The sequence below is a fragment of the Meles meles genome, chromosome 11 (genome assembly GCF_922984935.1).
Source record: "Meles meles chromosome 11, mMelMel3.1 paternal haplotype, whole genome shotgun sequence".
In the NCBI taxonomy this organism is placed as follows: Eukaryota; Metazoa; Chordata; class Mammalia; order Carnivora; family Mustelidae; genus Meles; species Meles meles.
The window spans coordinates 81,052,528-81,067,379 of record NC_060076.1 but is presented as its reverse complement, the minus strand read 5'-3'; the positions used below and the strand labels follow the sequence as shown (position 1 = coordinate 81,067,379).

At 34.7% G+C, this 14,852-nt stretch overlaps 1 protein-coding gene across 3 annotated transcripts in view; it reads left to right on the top strand.

The window, feature by feature from the left end:
* The window catches only part of VPS13A (vacuolar protein sorting 13 homolog A), a 244,795-nt gene that overhangs the window by 92,821 nt on the left and 137,122 nt on the right, over positions 1-14,852 (top strand). For all 3 annotated transcript variants that reach the window (XM_046022052.1, XM_046022053.1, XM_046022054.1), the window contains exons 24-26: positions 5,742-5,823; positions 7,746-7,900; positions 8,292-8,448. In XM_046022052.1, the coding sequence (XP_045878008.1) occupies positions 5,742-5,823; positions 7,746-7,900; positions 8,292-8,448 (394 nt within the window). The remainder of the gene's footprint in view (positions 1-5,741; positions 5,824-7,745; positions 7,901-8,291; positions 8,449-14,852) is intronic.

Here is a 14,852-nt window from a genome sequence, read left to right as displayed (position 1 = left end):
TGTACATGTGCTTCACATGTTTTGGTGTTCTGTGTCCTCTGAAAATCCACATATTGAAACCTTAACTCTGGTAGCTCAGAATGTCGCTGTATTTGGACATAGGACCTTAAAAAGTGGTTAAGTTAATATGAGGCCATTAGAGTGGGTCCTAATGCAGTCAGTGTGGCATCTTCATGAGAAGTAGAAATTCGGACACAGAACAAGACACCAGAGATGCGCATGTACAGAGAAAATGCCATGGCGGGAGCAGGGGTGCAGCAAAGAGGTAGACATCTGCAAGCCTAGGAGAGTGGCCTCAGTCAAAGCAAATGATGCCAACACCTTGATCTTGAACTTCTTATCTTTCTGAACTGTAAGAAAATAAATTTCTGTTGTTTAATACCTCCAGTCTATGAATTTTGTTATGGCAGCCCTTGAAAACTAATACAGGTTTTGGTACCAGAAAGTGACGTGGGGTTGTAACAAATATGTTGTAGTAGGTTTAGCACTGGATAATAAGTAGAATGTGAAAGAGGGTTTTCAGGCAAGGTGATCCTTGTAATAAAGTGGGAAAGAACTTGGCTGAATTGTTTTCTAGTGTGGAACTTGTAAGTGATGAATTTGGATATTTATTTGAGATTTCTAAGTAAACTGTTCAAGACATGGTCTTATTTTTTCCTAATTGCTTATAGTAAAATGCGAGGAAAGATACATTTTTAAGAAGGATTTGTTATATCAGTAACAGAACTTAAAGATTTGGAAAGTGCTCAGCCTATCCATATTGCAAAAAATGGAGAATTGTGTTAGAAAACCAGAGGTATTTGCACAAACACTTGATAAAGGCGTGTGACACATGGCTTTAATCCACTATCTCACCGAAGCCAGGAATAGAGATGGGACTCTACCAGCTGAAGTACTAAGAGGGCAGAGTCAGGACAAAATGAAGAAAATCCCTTGAAGTTCTGGGATACTACAGGGTGGGACAGTAGGCCATCCAGCTGGGAATGTGCTTTATTCTTCAGTAAAAGGGAACAGAATAATCTTTTTTTTTTTTTCCCATTTTATTTATTTTTTTCAGCATAACAGTATTCATTGTTTTTGCACAACACCCAGTGCTCCATGCAGGGAACAGAATAATCTTGAAAGCTAGTCTGAGATCCACAGTGGTGCCATTACCAACATAGGCTCAATAGGTATGGGTTTTGGGGGCTAAAGTTCCCTCCTGGATTTCGAGAATGGTTCCACTTTCTTGGTTTCAGTGGATCATTCTGCTACTTAGTGGCAGGAGTGTAGTCTTTTTTTTTTTTTTTTTTTTAATTAAAAGATTTTTAAAAAAATTTATTTGAGAGACAGAGATCTCAAGTAGGCAGAGAAGCAGGTGGAGGGGGGAGCCTGATGTGGGTCTCGATCCCAGGATTCTGGGATCCTGACCTGAGCCGAAGGCAGAGGCTTTAACCCATTGACCCACCCAAGCACCCCTAGTCTATTAGGTATGATAATAGCTGTCAGTTTCTCCATCTTATTTCCTAGGTTGAGGGAGGTATTCTTTTATTCCTAGTTAGCTGATGGTTTTATTTGTATCAGGAATATTTGTAGCATTTTATAGAATGCTTTTGCTGCATCAGTTGTAATCATACAGTTTTCTTCTTTATTCTTTTAATATGATAAATTACATTGCTTGAATGTTGTACTAGCCTTGCATTCCTAATATAAGCCTCATTTGTTCATGATAATTATCCTTTTAGTACAGTGTTGGATTTATTTGCTAATTTTTTGTTAAGGATTTTTGTATTTATGTTCATACAGGATCGTGGTTTATACTTGTTAGGTATTTGCATGATATCAGAGAAAGTCCAGCCTTGTGAAATGAATTGGAAAAGGTTTCCCTCTCCTCTTACTTTACAAGATTTTTTGTAAAGAGTAGATACTGTTTCTCTCTTAAATACCAGTGAAGCCATCTGTGCGTAGAGTTTCTTTATTTTTTATTTTTATTTTTTTTAAAGATTTTATTTATTCATTTGACAGAGAGAGAGAGATCACAAGTAGGCAGAGAGGCAGGCAGAGAGAGAGAGGAGGAAGCAGGCTCCCTGCGGAGCAGAGAGCCCAATGCGGGGCTCGATCCCAGGACCCTGAGATCATGACCTGAGCCGAAGGCAGCGGCTTAATCCACTGAGCCACCCAGGCCCCCCTAGAGTTTCTTTATTGAAAGACTTTGAAATTGTTTCATTTTTACCGGACTGTATCTGTTTATTCTTGCATGAGCTTCATAAGATTTTCTGTTAAGGAATTTGTTTCATCCAAGGTGTTGAATATGTGGAAGTAAGGTTGTTCCTAACATGTTCTTATCCTTCAGATGACTTTAGCATCCATAACGATACCTCATTCATTTGTTACCTAGCTCTTTTCAGATCCAAAATTTCTCCTTGAGTTCTTAAAATTTCTCTCTTCATTAATGTTTTCTTTTTTAAGATTTTATTTATTTGTCAGAGCAAAAGCCGTGGGGGGGCGGCAAAGGGAGGGGGAGAAGCAGGCCCCCACTGAGCAGGGAGCTGGATACAGGACTTGATCCCAGGACCCTGGGATCATGACCTGAGCCAAAGGCAGGCACTTAACTGACGGAGCCACCTTCATTTCTATTTGTTATGACATCATTGTTGGAATTTTCTTTAGCTCTTTCTCCATGGTCCTTTTTAGCTTTCTGAGCATATTTGAGGCATTAAAAAAAAGTCCTTTTTTAGTAAGTCTAGTGCCTTACTTCCTCCTGAACTGCGCTTGCTAATTTTTCCCTGTTATGGGCCGTTCTTACGTGTTTCTTTGCATAGATTGTCCTGTTTTGTAATCAGACAAAGGAATTATGAGAAAACTATAGACATGTATGTTCATTAACATAGATACAAAAATCCTTTAAAAATACTACAGCCAAATAGTATAATATATTATAGCCAAATGCATTTACTTTATGAAAACAAAAATGGTTCACAAGTCAGTGTTATTAATCATATTCATGGAATAAAGGAGAAAAAGTCTATGATCATCTCAATAAATGAGGAAGAAGTATTGACAAAACCCAACAATTATTGATGGTAAAAACTTCTTAAAAAATTTGAGAGAGAGGGAGAGAGCTCGTGCACAAGTGAGCAAGAGAGAGCACAAGCGGGGTAGAGGGAGAGGAAGAGAGAAGCAGACTCCCTGCTGAGCAGGGAACCTGACTGTGGTCTTGTTCCCAGGACCATAGGATCAGGACCTGAGCTGAAGGCAGATGCTTAACCCTCTGGGCCACCCTGGCTCCCTGATGATAAAAACTCTTAAATGGGAAATAGAAGAGTTTCTTCAACCTCATAAAGGACATACAGGAAAAACCTGTAGCTAATATTTAATTTGAAAAAGACTGAATGCTTTCCCTGTAAGATCTAGAACAGTTCAAGAATACCTTTTCTCACCACCTCTATTCAAGTTGATAGTGAATGTTCTAGCTTCTGCAAAGAAATCAAGAAAAAGACAGGATTAGAAAGAAAAAGTAAAACTATCTTTATTTGCAGATGAAATGATCATTCATGCAGAAAGTACTAAGGAATGTAGAAAAATACTAATAATAGCAAATTTGCAAGATACATTATCAATGTAAATGTTTCTAAAAGTGAAAAATATTCCATTTGTAACAATATTAAAAAGGACTAAATACTTAAGAAAAAATTAATAATAGAAGTACAAGACCTGTAAACCTTAAATTGCAGAACATTTCTGAAAACAAAGAAAACCTAAACATTGGAATGATATGCATAATCAAGGAGTGGAGGCCTGACCCCATTGAGTTGGCAGTCTTCAAACTCTCTAGATTTCTCACCACCTCAATCAGAATATGGAAGATTTCTCTTCTGGAAATTAACAAGCTAATTATAAATGTAGGGGCCCCTGGGTGGCTCAGTGGGTTAAAGCCTCTGCCTTCGGCTCAGGTGGTGATCCCAGGGTCCTGGGATCGAGCCCCGCATCGGGTTGTCTGCTCAGCAGGGAGCCTGCTTCCTCCTCTCTCTCTCTGCCTGCCTCTCTGCCTACTTGAAATCTCTGTCTGTCAAATAAATAAATAAAATCTTAAAAAAAAATTATAAATGTATATACAGTAATGTAAAAGACACATATTAGCCAAAACAATTTATTATTTTTAATGTGAATTCCAGCATAATTAACATACACAGTGTTTACATTCATTTCAGGTGTACAATACAGTGATTCAGCACTTCCCTATATTACTTTGTGTTCTTCAAGATAAGTGTACTCTTAACCCCCTTCATCTATTTCAAAGCTACGCCCCCCCACTATAACCACCTGTTTGTCCTCTGTAAGTAAGAGTCAGTTTTTTGGTTTGTCTCTTTCTTTTCCTTTGTTTGTTTCTTAAATTCCACATGGGAGTGAAATTACGTGGTGAAATTACGTGGTATTTCTTTCTCTGGCTTATTTCATTTAGGACCGTACTCTCTAGATCCATCCATGTTGTTGCAAATGGCGAGATTTCATTCTTCTTTATAGTTGAATAATACTGTGTTTCCCGTACACACCACATCTTTATCCATTCATCTATTGATGGAAACTTAGGTTGCCTTCAATATTTTAGCCAAAACAATTTTAGATAAGAATAATATTCGAGGTTTTCTAATATTTGATTTCAAGGTTTATTTTATAGCTACTTTATTAAAGTGGTTTTGTTTGGTATGGGAATAGACATAGATCAGTGAAGTAGAATAAAGCTTGGATATAAATGTACACTATCATACATGGTTAAGGTATGTTTGATATCATAAAAAGATGCCAACCTAAATAAGTGGGGAAATGTGATAGTTCTTTCAAGAAATGATTTTGAAATAACTAGATTTCTGGAGTTGTTATATAATCTGGAGACATGTTCAAGGATGCTTATGGTAGTACTACGAGTAAGCTAAAAATCTGTAAACAATACAAATATTTATCAACAGTGTAGTGGGCAAATAAGTATTGCAAATATGCAGTATAGTAAGGTAGTGAGAATGAGTGAACAATCAATTATGTGTAAAATTTAAACATTTTGTAGAAGAATGTGTTAGAATATTTAGGATACTCCTTTTTTGTACAGTTTAGAAACAGGATAAAGAATGTTAAAGAATGTTAGAGAATCATTAATAGGACATAAAAACAAGTAAAGTGAAATTGTGATTAGTTGTAGGGAATATAATCGAGGAGAATCACATGAGATGCTTCTAGGTATGGGTATAGTGCTGCTTAGAATGTTTTTCTTAGTTTTTGGTCTGGGTAGAAGATTCAGGTATGTCTTTTCTTATTATTTTATCACATTGCATTTTATGTTTTTATGTGCTATATTTCTCCAAGCAGTAAAAAAGTCAATTTAATGAAGTGTTTTTCAAAAAATGCAAAGTAAAACTGGGAACTTCGCATCTCTGTAGGTTTGAAATATTGGGATTGGTTATTTCCTGTGAATGTCCTGATAGGTTTTCTTATTTAGTGAGACATTGAGTTAACATTGTATCTAAGATCTTTTCCTACTCGAAGCCTGTCAGCAAGAAAATTAATATAAGAGTTCTGTGATTTTTATTTAGCCTTGAAATTGTAAAACCACTTCTTGAAATCTATATTTTATAATTTACTTTCCTAATTCAGACTGGATTTTTTTTTTCTTAGTTCAAAGTGGGATTTTTTTTTTCTTTGTCAAAATTGTCTTAGGACTTTGAATAAAAATCTTTGTGCTAATCAACAGTGAATTACTTTTCTTCCAGATGCAAAGGTCCACCTCTGTGGGAACAACACAGATTTCACAGAAAATGCTTCCTTTCTTGGAACTTCCATGTGTTGATGATGGTAAAATGAAACTGGTTTAGGAAGTTTTCTGTAATAAAATGTATTATGAATATAATTTTCATTTTGAGACTATATAAAAAAATTGCAGGCAATAGCAGATATGTATATGTTTTCCAGAAATTTTCACTAAAATTCCTTTAAGATAATAGAAGTGGAATGTTCCTTAAAGTTGCTTTTGCAGCAAGAATTTTTTGGTGAATAAAAGTAAAACTCTTGATCTCACAAAATCTACTAGTAAGTTAATCTTTATCTTCCTTTGAGTTAGGAGCCCCTATGAAACGCTATGGATTATATAATTTATAATGTTGCTTAGTTATTTGAAGAATCTTGTCTTCGTTAAATTCTGGGCCCACCATTGAAGAGGTTGACTAAACCAACCTGAGAATAAATAGGTTGAGCATGGTTCCACACACAATATTCAAAGGACCCAAATTTGTAGCAAATTCCATGGCAGTTGTAACGTTGAGCTGCTACAGCAAAAAAACTGGGCATTCTTGATACTTGAATATGGAATATGTGCACAGGGAAAGGAAATAAACATTGCACTTTATAAGCACTGTATTGTTAAGTGGAAAATGCAATGTCTTAAATAAAACTGTATTTAAAATTGGCACCAAAAAAAAAAATTTTATTTTTATTTTTATATTTTCCTCTTATATTACTAAACAAACAAACAAAAATCAGGCCTTAATACCTACATTCACACGTGAAAAGTGGTAAATACTATGACACCAGATACCTGCTTTTCTTTGCCACATTGGAAAGAATTTTTTTTTTTTTTTAATTTATTTGACAGAGATCACAGGTAGGCAGAGAGGCAGTCAGAGAGAGAGGAAGGAAAGCAGGCTCCCTGCCGAGCAGAGAGCCCGATGCGGGGCTCGATCCCAGGACCCTGGGACCATGACCCGAGCGATAGGCAGAGGCTTTAACCCACTGAGCCACCCAGGCGCCCCGGAAAGAATTTTTTTAAGCCTATTTTTAAGGCCTTAAAAATTGCTTAATCTTAAGTAACTGAAGTTACCATGTCAATTTTCAGTTTTCTAGAGAACATTTTTCTTTCTGTGTGGGTAAGGGGTGGGAAGGAAATGTTTGTGAGATCATCTGCCCTAAATTCAGTTTTTGGTCATTAGAGATATATACTTCAGATAGTTTTAGTTTCCTTTAAATCTTCTTTTAATGATTTCACTAGTTTTGGAGTTGTTTTTAATAGCAAATTCCAGAAATTTATTGTATATATATGTGTATATACACACACAGACACACATACGCATACACGCACACACACATCCATGAATGAAATGGTGATTGATCTCCGTTTCTTCATCCAAACCTCAGGATCTGCTTTGTGCTTTTAATATTGCAGATTTTGTAACTCAGCCCTATTTTTGTTACCCAGGTAGAACAAGCAAATTAGTCTGTTCCTTTGAAAATTCATGTTGCATGTAATCATTGGCATTGGCAGTTGCTATAAACTTTTCTTTTGCAGGGCACCTGGGTGACTTAGTCAGTTGAGCATCCAACTTTGATTTCAGCTCAGATCATGACCTCAGGGTCATGAGATCAAGCCCTGCATTGGGGGAGCCCAGCATGGAGCCTACTTAAAATTCTCTCCCTCTGCCCACTGGTGCATGCACATTCTCTCTCTCTCTCTCAAAAATAAAAAATAAAATTTTTGTTTGCAGTTTTATACTAATGATGATGTTCATTAACCTAAAGGTGAACTTTGTATTTTCTATGTTTTTTGGCATCAAAAATGTTATTTTCAGACATAAGCTCTATTATTTTCTCATCTTTTTATTTAAATCTTGAACTATTTAGATTGCTAATGTATTAGTATTCATATTTATCTCAGAAAAATTATAAAAATGTTATTAAATCAGTCATTTTGATTGTTGACTTAAATAATGTTCTACAATATTTAGATTCAGAGGAAGAATTTTTTGATGCACCATGTAGTCCCTTGGATGAACCTCCTCAATCTCCCTCTGAACTTCAAAGCTATCAGCCGAAGAAGTTTCAAAAGCTGTATTGTTCAAAAAATATGATTCAGTGTAAACTAAGATTTGAAGTGCCAGAGGTATGTACCATAGTAAAATTAATATGGCTTCTTTTAAATTTTCATTGCTGCTATTCATTGTATTTATATAGTCTCATTACTAACATGTACTCCTGTTTCATCCAGTTTAAGCTGAATCCAGATGTTGCTATGTGATTTTTCCTCCCCTTTCTTTGAAGATTAATTTTCTTAATCACAGGTTAGGAGTTTAGATCATATGTTATGGTTATTTGATACACATTTATTAAAAATAGTTTGTACAACATAAATGTATATGTATGTGTGATATAAAATCTTTCCTAAATTTTAAGTACAGATCGTATAAATACCTTATATCTCCATTTATAACCACCATCTACATAAATAATTTTTTATTTTGGTAGTGGTAGTTTCTTTTTTCTTTTTTCTCTAGGTTTTGATTCAGTTTTATCACCTTGTTGGAGACTGTGAACTACCTGTGGTAGAGGTTGATGTTTTAGGATTGGGCACAGATGTGGAATTTAGAACATTTGATTTGAAAGCAAATGCCTTTTTGAAAGAGTTCTGCCTAAAATGCCCAGAATACTTTGGTAAGCATCTCAATTTTCTTAAAGTAATAAACTTTTATTGTTTGACTCCCTACTAGAGAGTTTAAATTCTCTAGGCTTTAAATCAGTACATTTATTAAGACATTCTCAAAGAAATACTATATTATGAATTGGTTGTCAGTTTTTATCTTATACTTGGAGATCTAAAAACGTAGATCAGAGACAAAATGAAGATTCCTTTTCATAAAGGAAAATAAAATAGACCTGGTTTAATTTTAAATCTAACTCAATGCTACAATGCTGGATTAGTTTCCTATTGATAATGTAATAATTTACCACAGACTGAGTGTCTTCCAACCACAGAAAATTGTTATCTGCTATTCTGTTAATCAGTAGTTTGACATAAGTCTTAACAGGTAAAAATCAAGGTGCCAATTAGAGTTCCTGTATGGAGACTCTAGGGGAAGATCCATTTCCTCGCTTATTAAGTTGTTTCCAAAACTCATTTCTTTGTCGTATATTACGACAAAGAAGCAGCTTCCTGCTACTAACAGGTAAGGACTGGCCTTAACCTCCACAGGCCTAAGTCCTTGCATTTGGTTCTCTGTATCTCAGAACCAGTACAGGGTGATAGATCCTTCTTATGTTGTCATCTCTGATCTCAGTCCAAGCTAATTTCCTCTTTACCTAATTGGCTTTGCAAAGACCCTTTTGCTATATAAGGTAACATATTCTCAGGTTTAGGCAGACATAACATGGATGTCCTTGGGTGTCAGAGCTTAACATTTTGTGTATTATAAACATTTTCTGTCCCATAATCATAATGGATATATTATACCTTGGATAGTATATCCACTTACTTTGTTAGGCATTTAGGAGAGGGTATTATGTATATTTCTTTATATTTTTGGATTTATTCTTGTAAGATAACTCTAAATGGTTGTTGGAATTATTTAGATAATTTATTTCTAATGTGAATGCCTTTATTTCTTTTTCTGGCCTAATTGCTCTGGCTAGGACTTCCAGTACTGTGTTGAATAAAAGTGACAAGAGTAGGCACCCTTGTCTTGTTCCTGATTTAAAATAAAAGCTTCCAACTTTTACACTGCATAGGATGTTGGCTATGGGCTTGTTATATGTGGTCTTTATTATGTTGAGGAATGTTCCCTCTCTACCCACTTTGTTGAAAGTTTTTATGTAAATGGATGTTGAATTTTGTCAAATGTTTTTCTTCATCCATTGAAATCATATTTTTATACTTCATTTTGTTAACATAGGCTATCACATTGATAGGTTCGTGGATGTTGAACCATCCTTGGAATAAATCCTGCTTACTTATGGTCCTTTCAATGTATTGTTGAATTTATTGTGCTTATATTTCGTTGAGGATTTTTGCATCTATGTTCATCTAAAATCAATTGGCCTGTATCTGCATTTGGTACTAGAGTAGAGCTTGACTTGTAAATGAGTTTGTAAGGGTTTCCTCCTATTTTTCAGAAACATTTCATTAAGATCAGTATTAATTCTTTATTTAATATTTGGTAGTATTTATCAGTGAAGCCGTCTGGTCCTGGATTTTTGTTTTTTGGGAGGCTTCTGATTACTAGTTCAATTTCTTTATAAATAATTGGTCTATGTGTGTTTTGTATTTCCTGGAAGGTTGTATGTTTCTAGGAATTTATCCATTTCTTTTTATTTTTCTTAATTATTTTTATTCGTGGAACTTTTTCTGTAAATTTGAAATTAATTCCAAATAAAAGGTTAAAAAATATACAATGCTTTACTTCCTGAGCTTAGTTATGTATGTACATACATGTGTTTTAATATTAAGTTAAATATTAAGTTTATATGTTTAATATTATAATCTAAACCACATTTATATATCTTTTTTTATTCAGACCTATATTTTTTTAACTTTGAAACCTGTCTTCATATTTTTTCTGTTACGTTATGTTAGTCACTATACAGTGCATCATTAGTTTTTGATGTAGTGCTCCATGATTCATTGCGTATAACACCGAGTGCTCCATGCAATACATGCTGTCCTTAATACCCATCACCAGGCTAACCCATCCCCCAACCTCCTCCCCTCTAAAACCCTCAGTTTGTTTCCTGGAGTCCATAGTCTTTCATGGTATGTCTCCCCCTCTGATTCCCCACCTTCATATCTATTTCTTTTCGGTTGTCCAGTGGTTAGCATTATGATTTTTCATTGTAGTCTCTACGACCTTTTGTATTTATTTGGTTATCAGTTGTAATGTCTCCTTTCTCATGCCTGATTTTATTTAAGCCTGCCTTTTTTTTTTTTCTTAGTGAATCTAGCTAAGGGTTTGTGCATTTTGCTTATCTTTGAAAGGACCCAGCTCTTAGTTATATTGATCTTTTCACTTGTTTTTTTTTTTGTTTTGTTTTTTTGTTTTTTTTTTTTTTAGTTTCGATTGCCTTTATTTCTGCTCTGATATTTTATTTCCTTCTAATTTGGGGTTTCATTTGTTCTTTTTCTAGTTCCTTGGGGTATAAAGTTAGATTGTTTGAATTTTTTGTTTTAAGAGGCAAGCATTGCTGTTCTTTGCCCTCTTAGAAATACTTTTGCTGCATTTCATAAATTTTGGTATATTGTATTTATGTTCTCATCGGTCCAAGGTATTTTTAATATTTTTTTCTTTTGACTTCTTTGTCGACTGGTAAAAATTGTCAATATCTGCAGTAATTCTTTGAAGATCTAAATAGTAAAACTGTCACTATTTGCAGGTGACATAATACTATATATAGGAAACCTTAAGGACTCCACCAAGATGCTGTTAGCTCTAATCAGTAAATTCAATGATGTTGTAGGATAGCAAAATACAAAATTCTTTGGGTTTCTATACACTATGAGAGGGAGAAGTTAAGAAAACAATCCAACAATTGTAATTCCATCAAAAAAATAAAATGCATAAGAATAAAATTAGGGAGATGAAAGACATATACTGAAAATTATAAGAGTGATGAAAAAAAAATCAAGACACATAGGTAGTCTGTGCTTATGGATTGGAATAATTAACATGGTAAAGTGTTCATATTATCCAAAGCAAATCTACAAATTCAATGCATTCCCTATCTAAATTTCAATGACATTTTGTACAGAAATAGAAAAAGTAACTCTAAATTGGTGCTAGGAAAACTGGGAAGCCATATGCAAAAGAATGAAACTGAACTATGACTACCATCTTACAGCTTAATGGAAGGCCTGAAACCATAAAACTCCTGGAATTAAATATAGGCAGTAAGTGCCTTTACCTTAGTCTTGTGTTGATTATTTGGGTCTGATTCCAGATGCAAAGACAAGAATAAACAAGTAGGACTACATTAGACCAAAAATCTTCTGCACAGCTAAGGAAGCCATGAACCAATTGAACCATTCCTACTGAATGGGAGAAGATACATGCAAATCACAAATCTGATCAATGGTTAATACCTAAAATATATAAAGAATTTCTGCAATTCAATAAGCAGAAAACCAATTCAATTAAAAAAAAAAAAAAAGGCAGAGGATCTGAATAGACATTTTCCCCAAAGAAAACATAAAGGTGGTTAACAGGTGTATGAAAAGGTGCTGATGTCACTATTTATTGGGGAACTGCTGCTCGAAACCACAATGAGATATGATCTCACATGTGTCAGAGTGGGTATCATCAAAAAGATAAGAACTAACAAGTGTGGGTGAGGCTATGGAGAAAAGGAAACCCTTGTGTACTATTAAGTGTAAATTAGTGCAAACATTATAGAAGACAATATGTAAGTTCCTCAAAAATTAAAAATAGAATATCGTATGATCTAGCAATTCCACTTCTAGGTATTTTCCCAAAGAAAATGAAGACACTAACTTGAAAAGATAAATGTACACCATGTTCATTGCAGCACTGTTTGTAATAGCCAAGATATGGGAACAGCCTAAGTGCAATCAATGAGTGAACACCTAAAAGATGTGAAATCTTTATTCACACACATACAAAAACACACAGTGGAATTCTTTTCAGCCATAAAAAAGAATGAAATCTTGCCATCTGTGACAACATTCATGGACCTTGAGAACATTATGCCAAGTGAAATAAGTCAGAGAAAGATACCATCCTGTCTGACTTATATGTGGAATATAAAAAAAAATAATCCAAGCTGATAAGTACATAGAAGATAGGTGGTTGCCAGAGGCAGGGAGTGGGGAGAGTTCAGTTGGCATGGGTGAAGGGGGTCCAAAAGATAGAAAAAATTTTCCAGTTATAAAATAAATCAGGAGGATATAAAGTATAACATAGTGGTTATAGTTAACATACCAAATTGCATATTTGAAAGCTGCTGATAGTAAATCTTGAAAGTCCTCATCACAAGGAAAAATAAAATTGTAGCTATGTATGAGGACAGATATTTAACTAGATTATTGTGATGCTCATTTCTTAATATATACAAATATTGAATCATTCTGTTTTATACCTGAAGCTAACACAATGTTATGTGTGACAATTTAAAAAAGAGAACTGATCTAGTCGGTTAATTTTAATTTTATAAAGCTTTTTTATAACAGAAGAACATTGTATATGGTTAGAAATGACATTAAAAAATTTTAGTGAACTATTTTTGGAGCAATTTTTGCTTTACAATGAGATTGCGCAGTTCAGGTATAGGGATTTCCCCCTGTAATTTCACGTGCATAACCTCTCCCATTATCAACATCTGCCACCAGAGGAGGACACTTGTTGCAGTTTGTGTACATTGACACAGTACACCCCATGTCCATGGTTTATGTTAGGGTTCATCTTAGTGCTGTGCATTCAAAAGTTTTTGGACACATGTATGACGACACATATGGAGCATTGTATTATCATGTGCAGTGGTTCCACTGCTCTAAAAATCCTCTGTATTCCACCTCTTCATCCTTTCCTGTCCTGCTGCTCCTCCTGGAAACCACTGAGCTCTTTTACTATATCTATAGTTTATCCTTTTCCTGGAATGTCACATAGCTGGGATCATACCATATACATACAGCCTTTCAGAATGACTTTTTTCTGTTAGTAATATGTATTTATTTCCATATCTTCTCATTACTCAACAGCTTACTTCTTAGTACTGAATAACGTTTCATTGTATGTTGTACCACAGTTTATTTTTCCATTCACTTACTAAAGGATGTCTTGGTTGTACACAGGTTTTGAGAGATCTGAATAAAGGTTCAATAAACGTCTGTATGAAGGTTTTTGTGTGAGCATAAGTTTTCAACTGCTGTGGGTAAATACCAAAGAACATCACTGTTGGGTTATATGGGAAGAATACATTTAGTTTTGTGAGAACAATCAGGCTGTCTTCCAAAGGGTCTGTACCTTTTAGCATTCTCATCAGCAATGACTGAGAGTTCCTGTTGCTTCATATTCTCCTCACTAATATTTGATGTTAGTCTCTTTGATTTTGAGCATCCCAATAAAGGTATGAAGTGGTATCTCATTGATTTTTTTAAATTTGCATTTCCTTGATGATCTGTGTAGAGCATCTTTTTCATATGCTGATTTGGCTTCCTTAGATCTTCTTTGGTGAGTTGTCTGTTAAGGTGTTAGGTCTGTTGTTTCAATGGTGTTTGTTTATTTCTTGAGTATAAGAGTTCGTTGTATATTTTGGATAACAGCCCCTTATCTGATGTGTCTTTTGCAAATATTTTTTAATCTGTGGCTGGTCTTTTCATTTTATTAGCATTGTTCTTCACAGAACAGGATTTTTAATTTTAATGAAATCCAAGTTATGAGATTTTTTTTTTTTCATGGATCCTATTGGTATACCTCTAAAAAGTTATTGTCAAAATGAGGGTATCTAGATATTCTCTTAGGTTATCTTCTTGAAGTCTTCTAGTTCTGCATTTTACATTTAGATTTGTGGTCCATTGTGAGTTGATTTTTGTGAAGGGTATAATCCCTGTGTAACTACTTTTTTTTTCCCCCTCCTGTGGGTATCCTTTTTTTCCATCATCATTGGTTGAAAAGACTGTGGAAGTGGTATTGTGTTTTCAATTCCAAATTCTCCTTTGCCAGTTTGGGTATATAGGAAAGCATTTGACTTGTTTATTAACCTTGTATCTTACAACCTTGATTTAATGGCTTATTGGTTCTATTGAGGGTTTTTTGTTGTTGATTCTTCCAAATTTTTTACATAGATGATCATGTCATCTGCAAACAAAGTTTTATGTCTTGTTTTGCAAAAATAAGAGAAATACCGGGGCGCCTGGGTGGCTCAGTGGATTAAGCCGCTGCCTTCGGCTCAGGTCATGATCTCAGGGTCCTGGGATCGAGCCCCGCATCGGGCTCTCTGCTCTGCAGGGAGCCTGCTTCCTCCTCTCTCTCTGCCTGCCTCTCTGCCTGCTTGTGATCTCTCTCTCTGTCAAATAAATAAATAATATCTTAAAAAAAAATAAGAGAAATACCTTT